Genomic DNA, 22,210 nt, shown 5'->3' on the forward strand with positions numbered 1-22,210 from the left:
TTACGTTGTTCTTCAAGGTATCGCTTCTCATCTGTTAAGCATTTTTTTTCATGCGAATAGTCAAGGTGTTGTTTTATATATCTTAAGCTGCCAACTCTCACAGGTATGTTTCGTACATTAATGCTCCTGATCTTGTGTTTGTGTCGCGTTCCGTGAACAAGAACCAAAGGACCGCAGCTCCGTCGTCGCAGTGGGAAGGGCACCTGGCTTTATCAGGGGGAGAATTAACTCACAGAAAGGGTTTTTAACAATAAGCTGCCCTGCCCAGAGCCGCCCGGGCGCTCCGTGCGGTGCCTGTGGCAGAGGAGGCGGGGCCGCCCCGCGCCCGCCCCGTGACGCGCGGAAGCGGCGCCGCCGCCGGAAGCGGGCGCGCGGCCGCTTCCTGTGTTTATGTAGGGTCGGGCAGGCGGCACCGCGAGCGGCACCGGCAGAGGGGCGGCCGCCATGGCGGTGTCCGAGAGCCAGCTCAAGAAGATGCTCACCAAGGTGCTGCCGCGGCCGGGCGGGCTCGGCGAGGTGGGGGGGGGGGGGGGCGGGGCCGAGGCACCGGGAGACTGTGGATGGAGTTAAGGGAGGAATGGCGCGCCGATGGCAGAATAGCCCTGCGAGACTGCGGTGCTGGGCTGGGACACTGCCAGGCGCCGTCGGGGGTCGGAGCACGGTGTGGGTCGTGGGGCTGTGCAGTGTCACCGGTGCTCACTCATGGAGGGGGAAGGCAGGGTCCGCATCGTTCCCTGGGATGGGTGGGTTTTATTATCGCCGGTGTTCAAGGAAACGAGAACAGCTCTTGGAAGGCAAATCATTAATCACATCGTGAATCATACAGAGCCACGTATGCCGCTCTTCAGGTGAAAACTGGGCTTTGTCCAGCAGCCTGAAATGAAAACTCCAAAGGCTGAACACACGGGGAGTTATGGGTTGAAATGAAATCCCCTAAGGCTGAATATTTAGGGGGAGGTTATGGGTTTGTTTGGGGGAATTTTTTAGCAACATTTAATCATTTTATTTGCACAGTTTTAGAATGAAATACAGTAGTTGAGAATCTGATCAAAACAGAAGAAACGTTATTAAAGGGTCTTTCACCTCTATGGACTCATAAGCAGATTCTTTCATTCAGCTTGAAAATGAGTGTTGAATGCTTAGTCAGTGTCAGCAAGTGACATCGTGTATGTATTTGTATATACTTGTCTTTTCTAAATTAGTCCACTGTCCTCATTTCCCCACACTTGCCCATTTTATACTCCCATCTAACTTTCTGCAGGTCAGTTCAAAGTGAAATGTGCTTGATAGCTGATGAACAATGAAGACGGTGTTTCACTCACTACCTTATGTTTATTTTTCTAAAATAATTACACTTCCCGTTCTACAGAGAAAAGTTCAGTGATATTTCCCATGTTAAATAGTTCAGTGTGTGAGATAACAAAAGACCCCTAGTTCTGGTAAATGTAAGCACTTAATTTACCTTCAGGTATTTAGCTGCTGTGTGATCTTAAAAAGCTTCATCCTTCTGTGATCTGTTACCTGATATGTAAAACGAGGGGGATGCATTTACCATCTGAGAGTGGAGGAGGAAAAAAAATTCTAGAAATCAGGAATTCAAATTGATCAGTTTTAATCACCTTTGTAGTAATGATTATTTTCCAAAAAGATCTTGACATGTCTTGGAAATGGATCTAAGTATGGGAATTAACAGCTCATGTAGCACTTAATTTTTGCTTGTGGCAGTAGCTGAAATCTTACAAGTGTCTCTCTACTCATCACCCTCTGTGTAAAAACTATTTGCAACAATATTACTTTTCCAAAGGAGGCTGAGATGCTTTGTTGCAACCCTCCCATCAAATCAGCACCCAGGGGTTGACTGATCTCCACGCTGGTGCCTCCCTGCATGGAAGGGAGGCATCCCTACTGGAAGGGTTGCTTTCTCTCCCACAGACCAGCATCTTGCAGAGAGACCGTGTGGCTGTGTTGTCCCTGGTCATTTCAGGCAGATAAGTCACAGCATCACCCAAGGTTCACCACAGCATCACTCTGCAGGCTGAGGTGGCATTATGGGAAGCGGCGTGGTGCCTTCAACTCTGCTCAGTAAATACAAGTGGTCATGCCCAGGAGGAGCATCCCTGTCAGTCTCTGTAGGTAACAGGAAGAAGAGTTAATTTCTAAGCTTCACAACTCATAAATGTTTGTCAGAAGCAAGGTGACCTTTAGCTGTGGCACCACAGTTTGCTCTTGGATAATGTCTGAATTAATTTGTTCAGATGTTGTTAACATTTGAGAGCTTTGGATATCAGGCATTTCGTTGTTCTGGGCCCTTTGTCTTCCTGAAGGCATGTCTGTGTTCCTTAAGACATCTGAAGATTGCAGGTTTTTTAGTTGTGTTACACTGAAAACATTGTCCAGGGACCACATTGCTGGCTTTTCTTTTTAATAGTATTTATCGGGAGGAATGGCCACAAGGCTAAAAAGCTGCACCATGTGGTGAACCAACCTTTTGTTGCCCAGGAGCTTCTCCTTTGCTGTCTCAGGGTTATAGTTCTGAGACTGCTACATTCTGTTGCAGTGTATCTGTGGTTTACAGGTCATCTGTGCTCTGAGCTACTCCCTGCTCCTGATAAAAGGAAGGGGATGAAACGCAGTATTATTACTGGTAATATTGTGCCTTGATATGTCTGCTTTCTAGACAATAAAATACATGAAAATGCTAATCAATGATGCTTAAATACTGTGTTGCTTTGAAAAGTGCTGTGAAAGATACCTGTGAGAGTCAGATCCTAGATAAGTTTTTATCAGGAATGTTCAAAACATCACTATATTTTTCTGGAGATACCTTATTTTTCTTCTTTCTCAAAATACACACGTATCTCTCAGATCCTGCTGCTTACAGTAGAATGTGAAAGAAAATGGAGTAGCTTTTCCCAAATGACTTATGCGTGGACCATTATTTAAGACTAAAAACATCTTAACACTTCGTTAAAGTTTGGTAAGTTATATAGGCAGTGTCAAGTTAATGACAGATACAATAATGACAGTGACAAGTTAATAATGGCAATGCCAGTAATAGTGTTCAGTTAATGGACAATTAAATTCTTATTCCAAATCAAGAATGGAGAAGAATATCCATTTATCAGTGTAAACTCTCATAGATGCAGTCTATTGGGTAAAATAGAATTAAATTACTCTGGAAGTGTAGTCTCTGAAGTAATTTCTGTCTCTTTTGTTTTTCAGTATAAGTATAGAGACCTAACTATACAGGAGACAACCAGTGTTATTACTCAATACAAGGACCTCAAACCTGTCATGGATTCATATGGTTAGTCACTGCATGAGAAAATTTTTGTTATTGAATTGTTGATGCTTTAGATGCATTTGGTAGTTTTTATGGGGGGAAAAAAGAGATTAAAATCAGAAAACATAATTTAAGTTTCTCTTTTTGGTCTTTGACATCAATACTTCTTTAGAGACAAAGTTATTTTCTAAAGTAACCTTTCTGTTTTTCTTAGTCTATCTAATATGCCAAGAAGTGATGCATTTTTCACAGCTTAGCTTTTAATCACTCAGTGATGTCATATCTGTTGGTGTCCTGAGATTGCTGGTGTCTTACAAATTCAGCTGTGCTGCCATATAAAGATATTTTTAGAATTCTGTTTAGAAAGAACTGTAAATTAATGAGCAAATGCTTCATTAAAAATAATTGTGGCAGTCCGTAAGAGTATGCAGAACACATAGTCAATATAGAAAATTGTCATGAGGGTTTTGTAATGTAAATTACTGATGGCAGTCACTGTTTGTTAGCTATTTTAAAGGCTCTAAGTAAATTTTAATTTAAATGTGTTAAGTGAAGATGGTGTCTAGAGTTAGCTCCATGAGGGCATGGTTTCACAGCATACAGTGAGCCGGCATAGCTGCTGAGATCAGCCTCCTTATGATCACCTTTTTTAACTGTCAGCTGTGGGATTCCTCTGTGAGTTAATTTATATTACCAATACATCACCACAGATTTTAAAGCCTTCTGTTTTTAATATTGTAAATTTGAATTCAGAAATATTAAGAAGGGGCATGGACAAGTAAAAGATAAATTAGTTCTAACTTGAATAGCTGCAAGCCAGCAGCTGTCACAGAAATAAAAATTCACACAGTGACTGGAGAAACAAAACAAGAGGGAAAGGACTGTGGCTGGAATAGCTTCACAAGTTTGTCTGAGGATGGTGATCAGAATTCCAGATAGCTTTGAGCTGTAGCCATTTGTGTTACCTAATGCTTTCTAAGCTGCCTGGGAGAGGCTAAGCACAGAATCACTTACAGATAATCCATATTATTTGTGGCAGTGACATCAGTGACAAGAAAATGATTACATTGCTGTTGAGATCATTTTCAACTTGATATTAATAATGAAATATATGCCCCCATCTAAGTCCCAGCATGTCCTACCAGCCTTTGCAGAACTTTAGCACCACAACAATTGTACACAGTAAGCTATGTTTGAAGTATGACTAGAAACTTTCAGGTGAAATTAGGAAGACAAGAGCTTTCTCAGCAGAAGCTGATTTATTCAGCCAAGAATACTGTATTGGATTAAAAGTAAGAGAAAACTAAATACAGCAACTCAGTAAATGTAGGTCAGAGTTCTTGTGTGGTTTGTGAACTAAAACAGATTTGGCAGTCAGTCAAGTGCTACTCATTTTTTCCTCTTCAGTGTGTTATTGTTTGGTTAAATTACCTTTACTGACTCTGTAATAAATGCCTGTGGCCCAGTAATTTTCAGTACTCTTGCTGATCTGTTTGTTTGGTGAAAGCATAAGAAATTCTTTACAATCCTCAGATGACAGCTGTTTTCTAAAATTAAGTTTGAGTTCAGATTATCTTTGCAGCAATTTGCATGATTTGCAGTTTGTGAGGTTCCAACATGTTTTACTTGCTCTCTGAATGAGGAAACAGTTTTATTTGCAGTGAAGGTAGTTTGACAATAATTAGTCATTCATTTCTCAGAAATGTGTTATTCATAAGAAGTTGCCTGACTGTAGACAGTCATTTGCTAGTCCATAAATGTGTAAGAGCAGAACCTTTCAAGCTGAGTTTATATGGATGTAACTTTGAAAACTTATGCCAATAAATATAAGAGGTATAACCTGAGTAGAGATTAACATAGCAAATATGTGTGTTTGTTCCATTTCAGTTTTTAACGATGGTTCATCTAGGGAGTTGATGAGCCTCAGTGGAACCATTCCTGTGCCTTACAGAGGTATGCATTTATTATAATTATCATCACCCCTTTATTTTCCCAAATTACATGAAAAATTATTTAGATTTGTCCTGGTTCAACTTCACTGCTTTGGTGATCACTATTTTTCTGAAATTCTTTACTTGCCCAAAGCAAAATATTTTAAAGAAATTGTTGCCTATTTTTGCTGCAGGATAAAATTTGAATGTTGAGCATTGCTTCTTCAGTCTTGTACAGCTCTGTAACATCTTTTTTCTTTCAGTACTGCACATTTTTCAAACTTGTCAAGTGAATGAGCAATAATGCAAACTATGTATTGCTGCAGCTAATGATAATTCAGAGTAGGATCTAGTAATGTTGCATTGTAGAACAAATGAGATAATGTATTAGTTGCAAATGACAGTTGTAGATCAGTTAAATTGTTCTGAAAATGTTGAGTTGGTGGCCATAATGTCAGCTATTCATTGAATGTTGTTAGTAGATTTTGGCTTCAGCTTCTAACTGTGCAGTTGAGTTTGATGGGTTTAGACATTTTTTTATAAATCTGGATACAAGAGGACAGTTGAAGAGTTGGAATAACTTTTAAAATCTTTCAAAATATCTTTTCTAGGTAACACATACAATATCCCAATTTGCCTGTGGCTGCTGGACACCTACCCTTTCAACCCCCCAATTTGTTTTGTTAAACCCACTAGCTCTATGACAATAAAAACTGGGAAGCATGTTGATGCAAATGGAAAGATTTACCTTCCTTATCTGCATGAGTGGAAATATGTAAGTACAGGGAACCTGAAATTCTCAAATTGCTCAGTTCTGCATTCCTTGAGATAGTTGAATCATTTTAAATAAAAGACATTATCCCTTTTATTTGAGATCTTAAACCATTTTTAAAATGAAGACAGCTGCTTATTATTTGTAATATCTTAAAGTTCAGGATGTTTCATTCTGGGTCCTTGTAATTTAATGTAGTTGCATCTTTAGTTGCAGTTTGTCTGATTAAACAGTGCAGCATAAAGGCATCCTTCTGTGGCAGAACACTGTTGTGAAGACTTGTGAGATAAGAATATTTACAGAAGGGAAATTATAAATTCTCTTAAAACATCTCTGTGCTGAATTTAATCTCTGTGACTAAAATGCACTTGTGTGAGCACTTGGACTTTATATAGTCATTCCTTATGCCTCGAGTATGTGGATATATTTGCTTTTCCAATGAATAGAGGTGTTGAGCAGTGCAGGCCTCGTAGAAGTTGTGACCAAAACGTGGACTTGTAAAGAAGATAAACTGTGCTGACGAGGTTAGAAGAACGGTACAAAACGCATAGTTCATGAAAAGGGAACGGGAAAAAATTTATTAATGATGGGTGGTAGGTCAGCACTTGCATGATAATAGTGGAAAAAAGCTGCCCAGATCAGGATACAGGTCTCCCACTAGCAAGAGGATCATCCAAGGTACAGGGGATACGTAATTCTTTCAGTTTGAGAGGCTGGTAAAAATAAGTAAGTGGATTATGGAGCTGAGAAAATTTGGAAATGGGATATTTCATCTGGTACTACATTCATGATGCTTGTTCTTATTTTGGCAAAATGAAATCATGCCTATATTAAGTGTAGTTATAAACAGAAAAGCCTAGTTTAGCTATATTTAGAGGAGGTTTTTGCCACTCCTTAGTGGGTTAGAATATTTTTTCCATTGATACATTCTGCACCAGAGAATAAGCTATGGTATATGAAATTGAAACATCTGAAAACTTAGTGATCTGCACTTTTTTCAAGTTGGAAAGGGGATTTAAATTTGTAAAATATTATTATAATCCACCATTGGACAGTCATCTTCAGTCATTTATTGTCCTGGAGTTGATAGGGAACTGTGTATTACCCAGTTTATTCTGGGTGTAGATGTGGCTGAGGCTGTATTTTGGCATAGTATTTTAAATACCACCTGGCTGGGTTTGGTATCTGTAAAAAAATCCAGAAAGGGAGTTAAATATGCACATATATACACATATATATATATTTTAAATATTTAAACCCACAATAAAAGGAATGCTTTTGAGGGCTGTAGGTATCCTGTTGTTGCTCTAGTCAGTTAAACTCTCTGTTAGAAAACTGAACAACTTGTGATTTGCTTTCCCTCACAGCCCCAGTCAGACTTGCTAGAGCTGATTCAGGTCATGATTGTTGTGTTTGGAGAGGAACCTCCAGTCTTTTCTCGGCCCACTGCTTCGTCGAGCTACCCACCATACCAGGCAACAGGCCCTCCAACTAGTAAGTGCTCATTATTTCTGCAAATAATCATATTAATATTCCACAGTGGTTGTTACCCTGCATAGTTTTTCAGCAAATTACGCATTTTACAGTAGAATGACTTTGTGTATTGCTGGCTAATGAATTAATCTGGGCTGTACTTGGCCTGGTTGGACTTGATGATCTTAAAGGTCGTTTCCAACCTAAAAGATTCTATGAGTCAAAGAATGTGTGTGTTTTTTAGGGTTTTAGAAGGGAAAAACCAAGTTTGTATTAAAAAAAAACCCAAACAAAACCAGAACACACAAACAGAACACCCCCCCAAGCTCCACAAAACAAGCAGTATCCCATCAATATTCTGAGATAGCCTTTAAAAGAGATTATTCAGGTAACTGTTATTTTAATTGTATTTATTCTGATAATACACATCCCTCTGTTAAGTTTCCTGCAACCGTTGATTTCATAAGCAAAGGCATGCTTATTGCATGTGTTTCCTATGCCCATGCTCCTGCTTTGTGAGGTTTATTTTTATTCTTAAAAAATGCTGACTGAATAAGAAAAAAAAACCCTGCCTTGTGATTTTTTTTTTTTTATTCTTCTCTGTTGACTTGGTGCTCTGACTTGGTACCCATTGTTATTTCCTTGCAAAAATTCTCAAGACATTTTAAATCTTGTATTTATTTCAACTTGTGGAGGCATCTTATTTTAAAGACTGGGGATAGATGGGTGGGGCAAAAAGGGGAAGGAGGAAACAGAAAATCCAAGAAATTCTCCCAAGAGGAGACTGCATTGGGTAGAGTAGACCTACTCAAGCCAAGGACTGGGGCAGGAGGGGAGGGGGTTCAAGCTAGCTGGAGGTTCTTTAATGATGTTATAGGAGTTCTACTTTAACTTAATGGTAGAGTAGCTGTATTTGGGGTTATTTATTTTTGCTGTGTTTTTAAGGCTGTATACTTTTGTATTGAAATATGGCTTTTACCTGATCATAGTGTTACATATGAAATGCTGAAGTGCCATTCATTGCCATTTCCAGCAAAACCCATTTTTAACAAGGTCTTAGGCTCTTAACCTGTGAGAAAAGGGGTAGCAAACATAAATGGAACCATTAGGAATAGTCGGATAAAGGCAGGTGTTTCAAGCTTTTTTTGCTTGTCCAGCACTAGCCTGCCTGTAAGAGCACTAGGTGGTTGTGTTGTCCTGAACACACTGTCCTGAACAGTGGGTGTCAGTGTTAGTGTAGTTTTAGTAGAGACTGTGACTTGTGCTTTAAGGACAGACCATCAGTTGAAACACACTTGATTATTCTTGTAGTCATTCAAAGCTGAAGTACTTTGAATTACTGTTTTGAATTGAATTGAACTGAAGTACTGTGAATTACTTCATAGTTGAAGTAATTTTAGTGGAAATGTTTCAGGTCTTTTAAATTGTTAATAGCTACTTAATTTTCCTAGTGTAGTCAGACTTTCCTTATTTTACAGACGTTTAAGATTTGCGTTTTTTCAAGTTCTACAGACATTGTGTAAGAAGAAATTAAGCCCTTTTACAAAAACTGTAATCATTTGAAAGCATTCAAGGGTGAAAATAGCTTGACTCTTAAAAAAAAAGCTAATGTAATATTCCTAAAATTGCTGGAAATGTGGAATAAATATGTCTAAAACATGATTTTTGTCAGCTTTTCAAGAAGAAACTTAAAATTGCAGAGACTGTTAAAACCTTGGACATTTGTATGTGCTGATAACTGATTTTTAAATTATAACTTCTAAATAGCAGAAATTGCTGGGTAGGAATGTGGTTAGATTGTTAAACAGTTAATCAGCTGTTTTGAAATCCAGCTACTCTGAAGTACTCAAATTATGTACTCATTATTTAGTGAGTAAAAAACACTGGCTACATTAGAAAGGTCTTTTTATTTTTTCAGCTATTATATAAGAAAGCTCCTCAGGTGTCATCTTTGATACCATGACTTTTTTTTTTTTTTTTAAGTTCCTTGGCTGGAGATTTTTTTTTTTTGTATTCACATTTTACTTGGTACACCAACTTCTTGTGCATTTTTTAAATCGGTATCTATTTTTATCCGCGCAGTGCTTAGTTAAAAGTAATGATTAAGAAAAAAATCAATATAGCAATAAGGTTATATTTATGTATAAGGAAGAACTTGTTTACATTGGAGGTGGCAGAGCATTGGAACAGGCTGCTCAGAGAGGTCATGGAGTCTCCCTCTCTGGAGACATTCAAAACCCAGCTGTACATGTTCTTGTGTCACCTGCTGTAGGTGACCTTGGCAGAGGGGTTGGACTGGATGATCTCCAGAGGTCCCTTCCAACCCTAACAGTTCTGTGATTCTGGGAAATAACACAGTGAGAGGTGTCCTAGCTAGCTGTTCTAAGGAATGTCTAATTGAATTCAGTTACAGTTCTCACAGTCTCCCTCCAAACTCTTGAAATACTCTTGAAAATACTTTAACCACAGTTGATAGGTAGAGGTGGAATCTTCAGAAATGCAAAATTTGCCTCTTTTTTGTTAAAATGTGCTTAGTTACACAAATGAAATTCTAACTGGTCAGTGCATGGTGGGAAGGTCTGCTGCAGTTTAGTCCTTTTTGTGTTTAGAGAGGGAGCAGCTGCCTTGGTCAGTGGACATACCAAATATCTGCACGTTTGCCTCTTGCTGAGCTCCAAGAGAGCAGCCAGGGAAACATCTGGGATTGTTGTGGAAAGGAGTGGTGTTAGGGGGATGCAGGGTGTGTGGTTGTGAGGGAGTTTGGCCACTGAATGACTTCTCTTTACTCATTTTTCATTGTGTTATATTGAATTCATTGTTCAATAAACTTTGAAAAGCATCTTAGTGCAGCTTGACATATCATGGTATGTATTAAACTTCTGAAATGTAAAAATATGCAAAATCCTTGTTTTATTTAGCTTCCTATGTGCCAGGAATTCCAGGTGGAATATCTCCCTATCCAGCACCAAACACTCCAAACCCAAGGTAATAATCCCTTTAAACCAACATCAACTATTTACAAGGTAGAGAGTTTCAGTGAATAGTATCTAGTCTTAGTTATATTTTCTTATGACATATTGGTTGTATAATTTTTCATGTTAGCAGGGTTTTTTAAAAGTGAAGGCTGAATTTTTGTCAACAGCCAAAATAAAGATGGAGGAAAGTTTAGCTTTCTTGATGTTGCTTCATATACAATGTACTCAGGTGATAAATGCATTTTGGAAATTATTACCTAACTCCCAGCTGTTGTCTTGCTTCGTTTTTATATCAGATTAGTTTTTATAATGTTGATCTGTTTACATGACATAGAAAGAAATGAGCTTCTACAAGTTGGGGGTTTTCTTAGCATTGTTAATCTTGTTTTGGGTAATTAGCAACTCAAAAATTGACCAAAACATTGCTGGGTTAATACAAACCTTGACTCCAGCATAAATGTGGGCTGAATTCAGGGCACTCTAAGTGAATTTGAAGGACACAAAATTACTTTAAAAGCTTTTTATTAATGTAAACCAAGATTTTTGTCCTCTAAGTGTGTTATATAATAGTTTGGAATAAAGCTTTTCCAGAAAACTTCCAGTTCTGTCTTAGTAAATAGCAAGATGTTGATTAGTGCCTCCTAGTGTATGCCTACATTTTTTTACATCATAATTAATTGTTTTATTATTAATATCTTTATGTCTTGAATTTGTGTTAGGAGCATATGAAGAGTTGAAGAGTTGTTGTTGTAGTATATTAGGGGTTTTTTTCTTCTTTTTTTTTTTAATAAAAACTTTTAAACCCCTGTAAGGATTGGGAAGTGTTATGTTTTAAGAGGCAAAAAGTAGGGATTTTTATAAGTTCTTATGGCATGTTTTTTTCTTCCTACATACATTTATTTAAAGTGCTCTTAATGTTTGTACAAAAGTGATTAATAGAAGAACTAATTTTAAAATAATTTATGAATGAACAGAAAGGTTTTAAGACCTATTAAGCTTTCAGTTACCTGGAGAGAGACAGAATATGCTTATTCTATATTTTACATGTTTTCTTGGACCATTTGTTTACATTTGATACTCTGCTGCATGCAGGTGTTTGTCAGTCTAGCGCTGACTACTTTGAGTCCTTGTTTCAGTTGATAGTAAATGTATTTTAGAAAGGTGTTCTGAACTGTCATGTTTTATGCCATCTCACAATTGTTTCAGTGAGCAAATTAATACGTTTGCTTTTCTATATCCTTCAGAGCAGGGCTGAGAATTTCTGGAGGAGTTTTATTTCACCTCAACCATACTTGGAACCACATTTTTATGTTTATTTTTAGGTTTAGCAGCTCAGCAGTCATCGTGTTAACTATTCTTATTAAAAATTATTAAATTGGGATTACTGTTCGTGGGTTTGTAGCTAGAATAATTTCATGTGAATACTTTTGGGGTTTCATATAGCAAGATTAAGAAATTGAACAGAATTTGTAATTTGTAATAATGTAAAGGCAATAACTAGATAAAATTTCAGATTAAATGGTATCTGAAATTATATCAGAAATATAAATTGTGAAAGATGTCTTAGCTTCTGAAAAAGTGAACTGAAAAAGAGAAAAAGTATAACTTGATCTGCAATTTAAACATTTTATTATATAAACAAATGTTTAATGTGGTGACATAAAGATAATATACGTGGATGATGTTTTCCAAATAGTTACATAACATTAGCATATCTTTCTTTGTCAAAGTGGCTTCTCAAGCTATCCTTATCCAGGTGGTGTTCCATTTCCAGCAACCACTAGTGTTCAATACTACCCTTCTCCTCCTCCTGTGACCACTGTTGGTGAGTACCTTGGAAAGGATTTCTGTGAACTGAAGCTTCCCTCTGTAACTGATATGTAAAGAAATAAAATGGAAAGGGAATGTGTTGTTCTTATTCTGAGCTTCCGAAGTAATAATCTTGAATTAGGAAAGTTATTCAAAGGAAGAATAAAATATATCAGACGTCTTGTTTCTTGTATTCTATTCACTCAGGAATTTGATAAATTCTTGGGTGATGCAATACATCATATGTGCTTTATGAATATTTTGAAGAACACGGGATGTAACTACCTATTTTTTCTCACCCTTTAACTGATTGCCTGCATTGCTCTGTTTGTGGTTTAGAAAAAGACTTTTGTCATCATTTAAACGTCTCCTGGACTTGCTTTATTTACTCTTTATTTATACTTTTTTTACTCCAAAAGTAGTAGCTGTCTAAAGCAGAGGTTTCCAGTGTGTTTGGAATGAGCTTCCTTTTTACTGAGTTTCTTCTCCGGCCTCTTCTCTGTTGCTTCTTATTGGTCCCTACTTGTCATTTCCTCCTTTCTTCCCTTCAGCAGCAGGATCTAGGGTATTGACTTGTGTTCTTTTCCCTGTCTGCTGCTCTGTAGCCCTTTGCTGACACAATACAAGCTTTGTTTCCATTCTGAACCTCACTTTTAGTGTGCATGTAGGAGACTGGGAATCAGTGCTTAATATCATCTAGTTAAGTAGGAAGTTGGTGCAGTAACTTTGCAGTTGGTTGATAATCCTTTGGGCACAGTTAAATGGTGATGATGTAGACTCTTGTAATGTTGTTCACATTATCGGTCCATTGTAGTCTATTTTGCACCATAATTTCAAAGTGCATCCGTAGGTTCTTCATTTAATACATTACATCTCCCAGTTATTTATAGAATGGCCTGGGTTAGAATCATATAATGTCTCTTCTCTCCAGAACTCTCTGTATTTTGAGATTTTCCGTTGCTTACATGGATACAAAGCAAGTTCATGGCTTGGCAAGAGAAGAAAGATGCTTCTACGTTACTCTTAATAAAATATTTGAGGAGTTCTTTTATTACAGAATTTGGAAACAACAGTAGCTTGTGTGTTGTATTCTCTTTGTGCCTGATCCCATCCTTTGTGTCCAAGTTCTTTCAGCCTTCTGAATTAAAAAAGTCTTTCTTGAAACTTCTTGGCTGCCTCAGGTGGTCCCCTGAGGTCACTCTGAGGTGATGTGTGTCTGCCACGCACACTGCAGGAAAGCTGCTGTCCCACTCAAGTGCCTGAAATAGTGCTCAGTGTTGTGGGGCTGCAGCTGGATTCTGGAAGAATGAATGGTCTCCACTGCTCTCATGTAGGGAGCTGGTAACCTTTCCAGGGAATGCTGGCTGTCTGCACTGTCTTTCTCAAACAAATCCAGTTTTGCTTTTATATAATAAAATGTATTTAATTTAAAATTAATTTAATTTAAAATGTAGGTATGTTCTATTTCATTTCTTTCCCTCGTTTTCATCCCCACTGAAGAGGAACAGAGGTGGAATATCTGCCAGAGATAGAAGGCTCTTCAAGTCCTGAGTTAGATCATCTGAGACCAGGTTTTGTAGTGGCAATTTTACATTAGACTGATTCATTTGATGCAGCTTGGTAAAAGTCCTACATCTGTTATACCTGGTTTATCTCTTGTGCCAAATGAAATGTAAACACGTCTCTTTAATCATCCATTATATTTACAGTACTGTGGGTGGTTTTTGTTGGTGTGTGTATTTTGTTGGGTTTTTTTGACAATACAGTATTTTTTTTCCTTTCAACTGAAAATGTTTATTTCCTGTAGAGTTTGTTTATTTGTCTGTGGTTTATTGTGATAGTTTATTTAGGAGCATATCAGGTGCTACAGCTTCAGAGTTTTGTGGGCAGGTGGTGGTGGTGTTTCTTATAGTGAGCTTAGTTTGAGTTGAATGAAAATGCTCCTTCAGAGTAACTTAAGTTTTTAATAATTGCTGGTTTTTCAAATAGTCCTTCAGGCTTTTTCAATCATCTGCCATTAATTACCTTTCTGATGCAGTTTCTACTTCGATGGTTCTGTAAGGTTACTTCTGAAACCAGACTCTGCCTGGTAAAGGGTAAAGGTCTCAAGTGCTCTGTGAATTTATTGACCATGTGCCATAAAATCTTCCCCAGGCTGGGCTAATTATGGAAGTGACAGAAAATGCTACGGGTTCATGCTCTTTAAGAAGATATATAAAATCCACTTGAGCTGTATAAAATAATGCTTTACATGTTCAAAGACCTCTTTCCTATCTGTTGGCATTTCTGTGTGAACTTTCATTGTGTTGGGTGTATTGTGATTTTATTTTTTCTGTCCTACTTTACTGTTGAAGTGAACCTTGTATAAAGTCTCCCTGAGTGAGGGATATCGGGGAAAAAGAAAGTAAACATCAGTTCTATTGAGATTGGTTCTGGCAGATTCTGACTTTGTGTTAGAGAATAATTCACTATGTAAAGTAAACAGTAACTGAAATCATGCTAATGTTGTTTTTGAAGGGAAATCAGGCCTTTTTGACTTGGAACAATTGTCTGCCTAAAACAGAAAGTCCTGAAATCCTTGTCCTAGATAGTTTCACTGACTTGGTCTAGGTTTTACTTTTCAGTGTAGAAAGTGCTGTTCTTTCTCCTTCTCATAAGCAGCAGCATTGGTGGATTCGTGGTTTGTGTATATGGTGCTTTTTGACAACTTCTATTGCTGGTTCTAAGAGTTAACCAAATATTGCAAATTACCTTGTTTACTGGTAAATCAGATCAAGTGTTGGGACATTCATATTTTCCTGAGGCTATCTTTGCACCATTTGATTAATAATTCAATCTCTTTATTTTTCAGTAGTAATTAGCTTGTTTTTTTAAAAAATTGCACATATTCTGGTGCAACTTGTATGTAAGTAAAGTGCCCATGTTTGTACTGATCAAAATCTGTATGGGATGTTTTAAGGATACAAAGATGTGTAGTCCTATCAACAGCAGTTTGCATTTGTTAGTATAACAATGCCAAGACACTCCAAATAACAATTTTTTTTATGCTATGATGATACCTTAACAGTAAATTTTTAATCTTTCCATTCAGATACAGTTTTCTAAAGGCAGAGTTAAGATTTTTAAACTGTTCTAGATTTTTAAACTGTTCTGGATTGTTGCTGATTCTCAGGAAGATATCCAGCCTACCCCAAGAACACTGTCACTAAAGATCCCACCTTTTTCTTGAATAACTAGTGAAATTATTGTAATCTTATTTCTAGCTAATAGTTCAGTTAGAGTACTGTCAATAACATATTCAAAAATATATTTATCACTGGTTACCTTAGTGTGATTTACTCTAAAAATGCCAGTCTTTGAACTGTTTTGTCTAAATGGCAAAACTAATGTATGCTTTGTGTTGCTTATTTGCTTTTGCCTTTTTCTCAAGGCCTGTGTTTATTAAGAAAGATGAAGAGGTTTATTGGATTTCAGCTGACTTGAGACACTTTTCTGAACTTCTGGGAAGAAAACCAAAAGATATGCTGAAGATTTTTGTCTTCAACTGTACAAGATTCATGGGAGCCATGATGAATATTTTTTCACTTTGTAATTTTTTGAAACCTAGGGTCCGGGGAAACATGATGTACATAATGCTGTAACACTTTCAGGGTTTTGATAGCCTTGTCTCTGTATAAGAAGATACTCTGGTAAAAATTCTTTTTGCAGATTTTTTTTTGCAGTTATAGAGCTTCAAACCTCTCTGCATTTCACTCATAAGGGTTGTAAAGTTTAGGCACAAAAGCTGCTACTCCAGTTTTCCCCACAGAGGAACAGTTGATGTGGTTTGTGATAAATAGCACCAGTAGCCACTTTACATTCTCTGAGTTTCCTGGTCTGCAGACACATGGCACTTTCTGTGACAGACACAAAGCACTTACCTTTCTGTTTAAAAAGGTGTTAGTGACAGACTCTTGAAATTATCCTTGAAAGGCTGATTTGCAAAAGCAATATTCAGTTCTCCTGCCCCTTTTGCTCACTTTCTTACCCATAGGGGTGCACTGTTCTTGAACCTGGAGGAAGTGATCTTTGAATATTCCCCAGCTCTCTTGGACTCCTCTTTTCTCTAGCATACATTCCAATGGAATTCTTCCAAGAGGCTGCCTGAAGAGGCCAGTTAGTGCTCCTGAAGTACAGGGTTGTGATCTTATTCATTGCCTTGCTATCTCCTTGCAGGAGAACTCTGTGGTCATGGTCGATGCAGCTGAGGCTGCCCCAACCTTCACATCTCTAACCAGACCTTCCTTGTTAGTTAAATAAGGTCCCGGCACACCTTTCCTCTGTAACAGAAAGTTATCACCAGCTCTTTCCAGGAGCCTCTTGGACTGTTGTGCCCAGCTGGGTTGCCCCTCCAGCAGGTGTCAGGGTGGTTGTAGTTCTCCATGAGAACCAAGGCCTGGGACTGTGAGGCTGCTTCCAGTTGTCTATAAAAGGCCTCATCTATTTCCTCCTCAATAATGTCACCCTTGCCTAGTCTGCCCTTTAATCCTAACCCATAAACCCTCAACTCACCATCCTCCCAGAGACAGAGCTGCATACATTACATGTATTCTTCTACATAAAGGGTAACTCCACCACTTTGCCTTCCTGGCCTGTCTTTCCTAAAAAGTATGTAGCCATTCCTGTTAACATTCCAATCATGCAAGCTATCCCACCATGTCTCTGTAATTGCAGTGAGACCAAAGCCTTGCGATTGCACACAGATCTCCAAATCCTCCTCTTTGTTTCCCACACTGCCTATATTGGTGTACAGGCCCTTCAGTGAGGTATTCAAGGATGGCTGTTTCCCAGGAGGGGTGCAAGAGGATACTTCATAATCACTTTCTGAGCTGCATTCCCTTCCCCACTCAGGCTGCATGGATGGTCTCTATAACTCTCTCTCTGTCTTTCCTAGTTAAAAGCTCTCCTTACTAGGCCAGGTAATCCTGAAAAAAAAAACCAAACAAAAAACCAAAATAGTAAACTGAATGAATGGATGTGTACTCTTAAATTTACTTGTGTTTCTTTGAATGGATTTTATCTCACTGCGGTTTCTTCACTGCTTCTGAAAATTGTTAGGGAAAGCAGTTTATTTTACTGTCTCACGTTGCTGAAGTACAACAGCAAGTTGGCCACTTTTTATTCCAACTGGCTTTATACTGAAGCCACTGCAGCACAGTTAGTCTTATGCCTGTGAAATTTTCTTGTGCAGGACCCAGCAGAGATGGAACCATCAGTGAGGACACCATTCGAGCCTCCCTTATTTCGGCGGTCAGTGACAAACTGAGATGGCGGATGAAAGAAGAAATGGATCGTGCACAAGCTGAACTCAATGCCTTGAAAAGGACAGAGGAGGACCTGAAGAAAGGGCACCAGAAACTGGAAGAGATGGTAACACGCCTGGATCAAGAAGTGGTAAGCTGAGATGGACCACTGCTCCTACCTGAGCGTCCCTAGTAGTGAACAGAGGCATGTAATTAATTAATTATTAAGCGTGATAGAAATAGCAAAGTTTCCAGTGTTTTTTCTTTCACAGTTGGGGCGCATGTGCTCAGACGAAAGCAAATCAGAAATAGCAGTGTCCATAAGATGCAGTGTCCTGCCTGTATATTACAAATGTCACTGCTTAGTAGTAGAGGAACAGTATAATTTTCCCCCAGCTTTCCTAAAAGCTGTTAGTGCTGTGAGATTATGTCATACTTGGGTATCACTTTCTTGATAATAATGTGCAACAGCAGCACTGGAAAACGTCTGTGTCTTAGTGCAGAGAATACTGATTTTGGTCACAGCCTCCTTGTATAACCTGCAGACTTTTTCTTTCCCAGAGGACTCTCTCCTACTCACAGTATGCTCAGAAATTCCTGCAGTTTTTCATTAAGGCATCTTCTGCTTAGTCCATCTGCTCCTTGCACTGGTGCTTGGGAGTAAGATTTTGGGATTGATGAACAGTTTCTGAAATGAGCTCAGTGTTCAGATATGGTTAAAAAATAATTAGAAATTATTAATCAGGACTAGAGAACAGAGGATACTATTATGTCACCATGTGAATCTGTGATGTGCCTACTTTAAATGTAGTGTGTAGTTCTAGTCTTTCCTATCTTGGAAGGAAGGACATAATAGAACTGCAGATGTTTGATGCAAAGGCAAGAAGGATGATCCAGCAGTATCAGACAGCTTCCATATAGAACATGACTAAGTGTGGTAGGACTAGTCTGGAAAAAAGGACAGTGCGGGACAGAAAGAGTGGAATATGGTCATAGTCTGCATGGTTTTGAGTGATATGAGGAGAAGCACAGTGGTGTACAGTCTGTTCCAGCGGGACATGAAAAATATCAGGAGGTAAATTCAAGAGTAGCAAAAGGAGGTGCATCTCACACAGATGGAGGTAAATTATAGTTCCCTTTAGTGGGTAAAGCCAGCACGTTTTATGTCCTGTCAGTACAGATAAGTGTTTGATCCGTGCTCAACAAGCTTGTATAAGAGCTTACTTCAGGAGACACATTCCAAAGAAAATACTTTGGCTTTGTTTTTATTATCTTTAGCTAGTTTAAATGGTTATCTTTCCTTATGTGACAACTTGAAAATACTTGAAGACTGCTAGCATGTCTTCTCTACAGTTATAAATTGATAATGGATTGACATTATCTAAACCAGATGTTACTTTTTTAAAAGGAAAGAGTCTGAAATATATACACTGATAGCTCTTTCTTTTGTAAAAATCATGATAGAGATAAGCAAAGAAGTAAAGAATCAAGTGGTATGTCTAAAAATCTTTCATCTAGACAATTATATCACAAGAAGACATTCAGCTCTCGAGACCTAAGAAGTAAATATACATCTTAATTGTTTTTAGGCTGAAGTTGACAAGAACATTGAACTTCTCAAAAAGAAGGATGAGGAGCTCAGTTCGGCCTTAGAGAAAATGGAAAGTCAGTCAGAAAATAATGACATAGATGAAGTTATTATTCCTACAGCACCACTTTACAAGCAGATCCTGAACTTATATGCAGAGGAAAATGCAATTGAAGACACCATCTTCTACCTAGGGGAAGCACTGAGACGTGGAGTGATAGATTTGGATGTCTTTTTAAAGGTGGGTTTCTTGGGATGTTTTTAAGATGTGCATTTTAAATGCATTTACTTTGAACTCTTTTGTTCAGCTTATTAATGTTTGTGATTTCTTCACTGAAGAGGATTGTGTAGAAACATGAATACTTACATGTTGAAGCATAAGTTTTAGAAAGTAATTTCAGAATTAAGATAAGTTTTATAAGTATTATAGATATGAAGTCATTTATCATTAGGCAATGCAAGTGTCAACATGATCTTTCCACTGGGCTTGCATCCTAATGCTGGAGCAACTAACTTTAAGGGTGACTGGGGTATTCAGACAGCTTTTGACTTGCAGTCCATGGATGCCTTTGTTGAGGCAGCTAGTAAAGTGTTAGAACCCTAGGAAAAAAAGCAAAAAAACCCAAGCTAGTTTTGTGTCTCTAGCAGAGACCTTTTTAGACAGTTTGCTCCCTTTCTTTGCTGTCTTTAATGCTGAAAGTTCATAATGTCTGGTCTAAAAACCTTCCTTTATTTTGAACTTATGTGCATGGTGATAGCACAGGAAATAGATCTGTTGTTATTTTGAAAAGATTAAAGCCACTTTTTAAAGTGGAATAAAACAACACAAAATGTGTACGTCAGTAACTTATGTTGCCATTGGATCTGGAAAGATTAGTCTGTACTGGGGCCACTGGCTAGCAAGAGTTACCAGTCCTTCTTTTTTCTAACAATTGAGGTTCCCCCCAAAGGTACCACTTAGGCTTTGCTTCCAACAGCCTGTGTACAGTGCACTACACAGAGACATATTATTTTGTTCTTGTATGGCTTGTTAGTTCTGTTCAGCTGCTGTTAGAAGAACTGTTGTCTGCCCCACGGGAAGTGCATTAGTCTGATTTCACCCTGGAGTACATATTACTACTTTGATAGAATACATGTAAAGTTAGTAATTAAAATCACAAAAAATATACTGTAGTGATTGTATTTGTTAGCCACCTGCCAGTCATTTTAAGCCAAGAAAATACCATTTGGTAGAATAATGCATTTAGTGTTTCCAAAAGCATCGTGTTTGGGTCATGGAATGTTTTGGACTTTGAAAATTTGTATTGCAATATAATTAAGTTTATATCAAAACTTTCCCAACAGTCAGCTGCTCTTACTCTTTCTTTCTGCAGCATGTACGTCTTCTGTCTCGCAAGCAGTTCCAGCTGAGAGCACTAATGCAGAAAGCAAGGAAGACTGCTGGACTCAGTGATCTCTACTGAATTCTCAGACTTTACCTGGGAAGTTAGATTTCCTTATGAAGCAGCCATTTTCTTGATATTTCTCTTAATCAGTAGGTGCCCAGAATAAGTTATTACATCATTCAAGTGTAAGATATTTTGAATCAATAATATATTTTCTTTTTGGTAAAGACTAGCTTTTATTAATGCACTTTCTATCTCCTGTATTCTTTGTGCTGGTGGACTTAACGCTGAATAAAACTTGTTGCATATTTTCTTCCTCTACAGAACTGTGTATGATGAGCTTTCTTTACAAGCAGGGCCTGGCTTATGCAGTGGCAGCTTAACCATACTTTCACTTTACTTCTGAGATTGGGAAGACGTTTCAGTTGTCCCAAAATGGACAAATCCACGTTTATTATAACCACTGAAGACTGAACAATCAGAATTTCAAGGCCCTGTTGTTTGACACAGCTGTTAACATCCAAGGATACTTTTCTTAAATGAGCTTAGTAACAGATAAATACTGACTTGCCTATTCTACCATCGGGTTCTGGCCCTAGTGGAGCACACCTTATGTATATTGCATTTTTCCACCTGAAAATACTAAGCAGAAGGAAGGCTGCTGCTGCATTTGGTGTTGTGCTCCCTGCCAAGCCAGGAACACACCAGAGTGCCACAGGAACTTGGGTTCTGGCTGCTTGAGCTGGGACAGCTCAGTGACAAAGCTGGTGGTTTAACAGAGCCTGTGCTCTGTTTAACAAGCCTGGTGCTCTAACACTGCACTGCCTGCATAAGAGGGTGCATTGTACGAAGCACCTCCCAGCTTGGAGTGCTGTAGAGATTCATGGTGCTGCTCTTGCCTCCTCCCAGCAGCATGCTGCAGTCCTCCACTGCCTTTTGTAGCTGCCCCAGCAAAACTAGGTTGAACACTGAAGTTTCTTGGTCTCAGCACAGTAACCAGCCTTTGTCTTAAGGCTTTTCATGTTACTGTTGGGTCTGAAGAGTTTGGAGTTTGTTTTAAAAAGCTGAATGAGGCTTACAGTTTTTACATTAAGTCCTGTGGATCTTCTGAAAGCTTTGAAAGTGGCTTCATACCATCTTCCTGTCATCTACATAGCAATAGTGACTGTAAGTAGTCATGTTTAAGTGCTCTCTCTGGGTGCTATTTTGGTCACTTGGATGTTAGGGAAAGTGGTACAGTGCCTACAGCTTGATTAAGTTGCTTCGTGAACACTTTCAGCTTATTGTAAAATATTTTGCTTCAAGAAGTAGCACCAGCTGTAGTACATAGTAAAAATCTACTCTGGGCTGAATGAGGTGATCCATTCTTATCCTATGCCATGTCCTGCTGTTAGAAAAAGCTCAGAGTAAGGCCTTTCCCTCCTCCCTGTCATGAGGTGTTTTGAAATGTTACTGACCAGTAAGGTGATTCATTCTTCCTGCTCTAACTATGGAGTTGTAGGAGTAACTTGGTCATTGTTTCTATCCATGGCTGCTTTTCCAGAGGAGATGCTTTGTTATGCTTAGCAGCAAGCTGACTTTTTATGGATGCCAAGTATTTGATGCAGAGAGGTTTTTTTTCCTTATAATGCAACAAAGTAATGCATGTTTCTCCACTCCCCTCACATCATGGCAATTGAGCCTGTTTCTGTGCATCAAACTTGATTTCCATC

The 22,210-nt window shown here is 38.3% G+C and overlaps 1 protein-coding gene across 2 annotated transcripts; it reads left to right on the plus strand.

Moving 5' to 3' along the window:
• The first annotated feature begins 368 nt into the window (after positions 1 to 368).
• TSG101 (tumor susceptibility 101) lies at positions 369 to 20,824 on the plus strand. Of its 2 annotated transcripts, none has more exons than XM_027737221.2 (10): positions 369 to 486; positions 3,223 to 3,307; positions 5,171 to 5,236; positions 5,826 to 5,989; positions 7,354 to 7,480; positions 10,378 to 10,444; positions 12,165 to 12,259; positions 17,474 to 17,676; positions 19,115 to 19,354; positions 20,487 to 20,824. In XM_027737221.2, the coding sequence occupies exons 1-10, from the start codon at positions 445 to 447 to the stop codon at positions 20,574 to 20,576; spliced, it is 1,179 nt and encodes a 392-aa protein (XP_027593022.1). In that variant the 5' UTR covers positions 369 to 444; the 3' UTR covers positions 20,577 to 20,824. The 2 variants fall into 2 exon arrangements, with proteins under 2 accessions (XP_027593022.1, XP_039238400.1); XM_039382466.1 differs by lacking the exon at positions 369 to 486 and adding an exon at positions 1,794 to 2,129.
• The last annotated feature ends 1,386 nt before the right edge of the window (positions 20,825 to 22,210 follow it).

This window comes from Pipra filicauda, unplaced genomic scaffold, assembly GCF_003945595.2.
Source record: "Pipra filicauda isolate LSUMZ 115617 unplaced genomic scaffold, ASM394559v2 scaffold26_size5592650_pilon, whole genome shotgun sequence".
NCBI lineage: Eukaryota > Metazoa > Chordata > Aves > Passeriformes > Pipridae > Pipra > Pipra filicauda.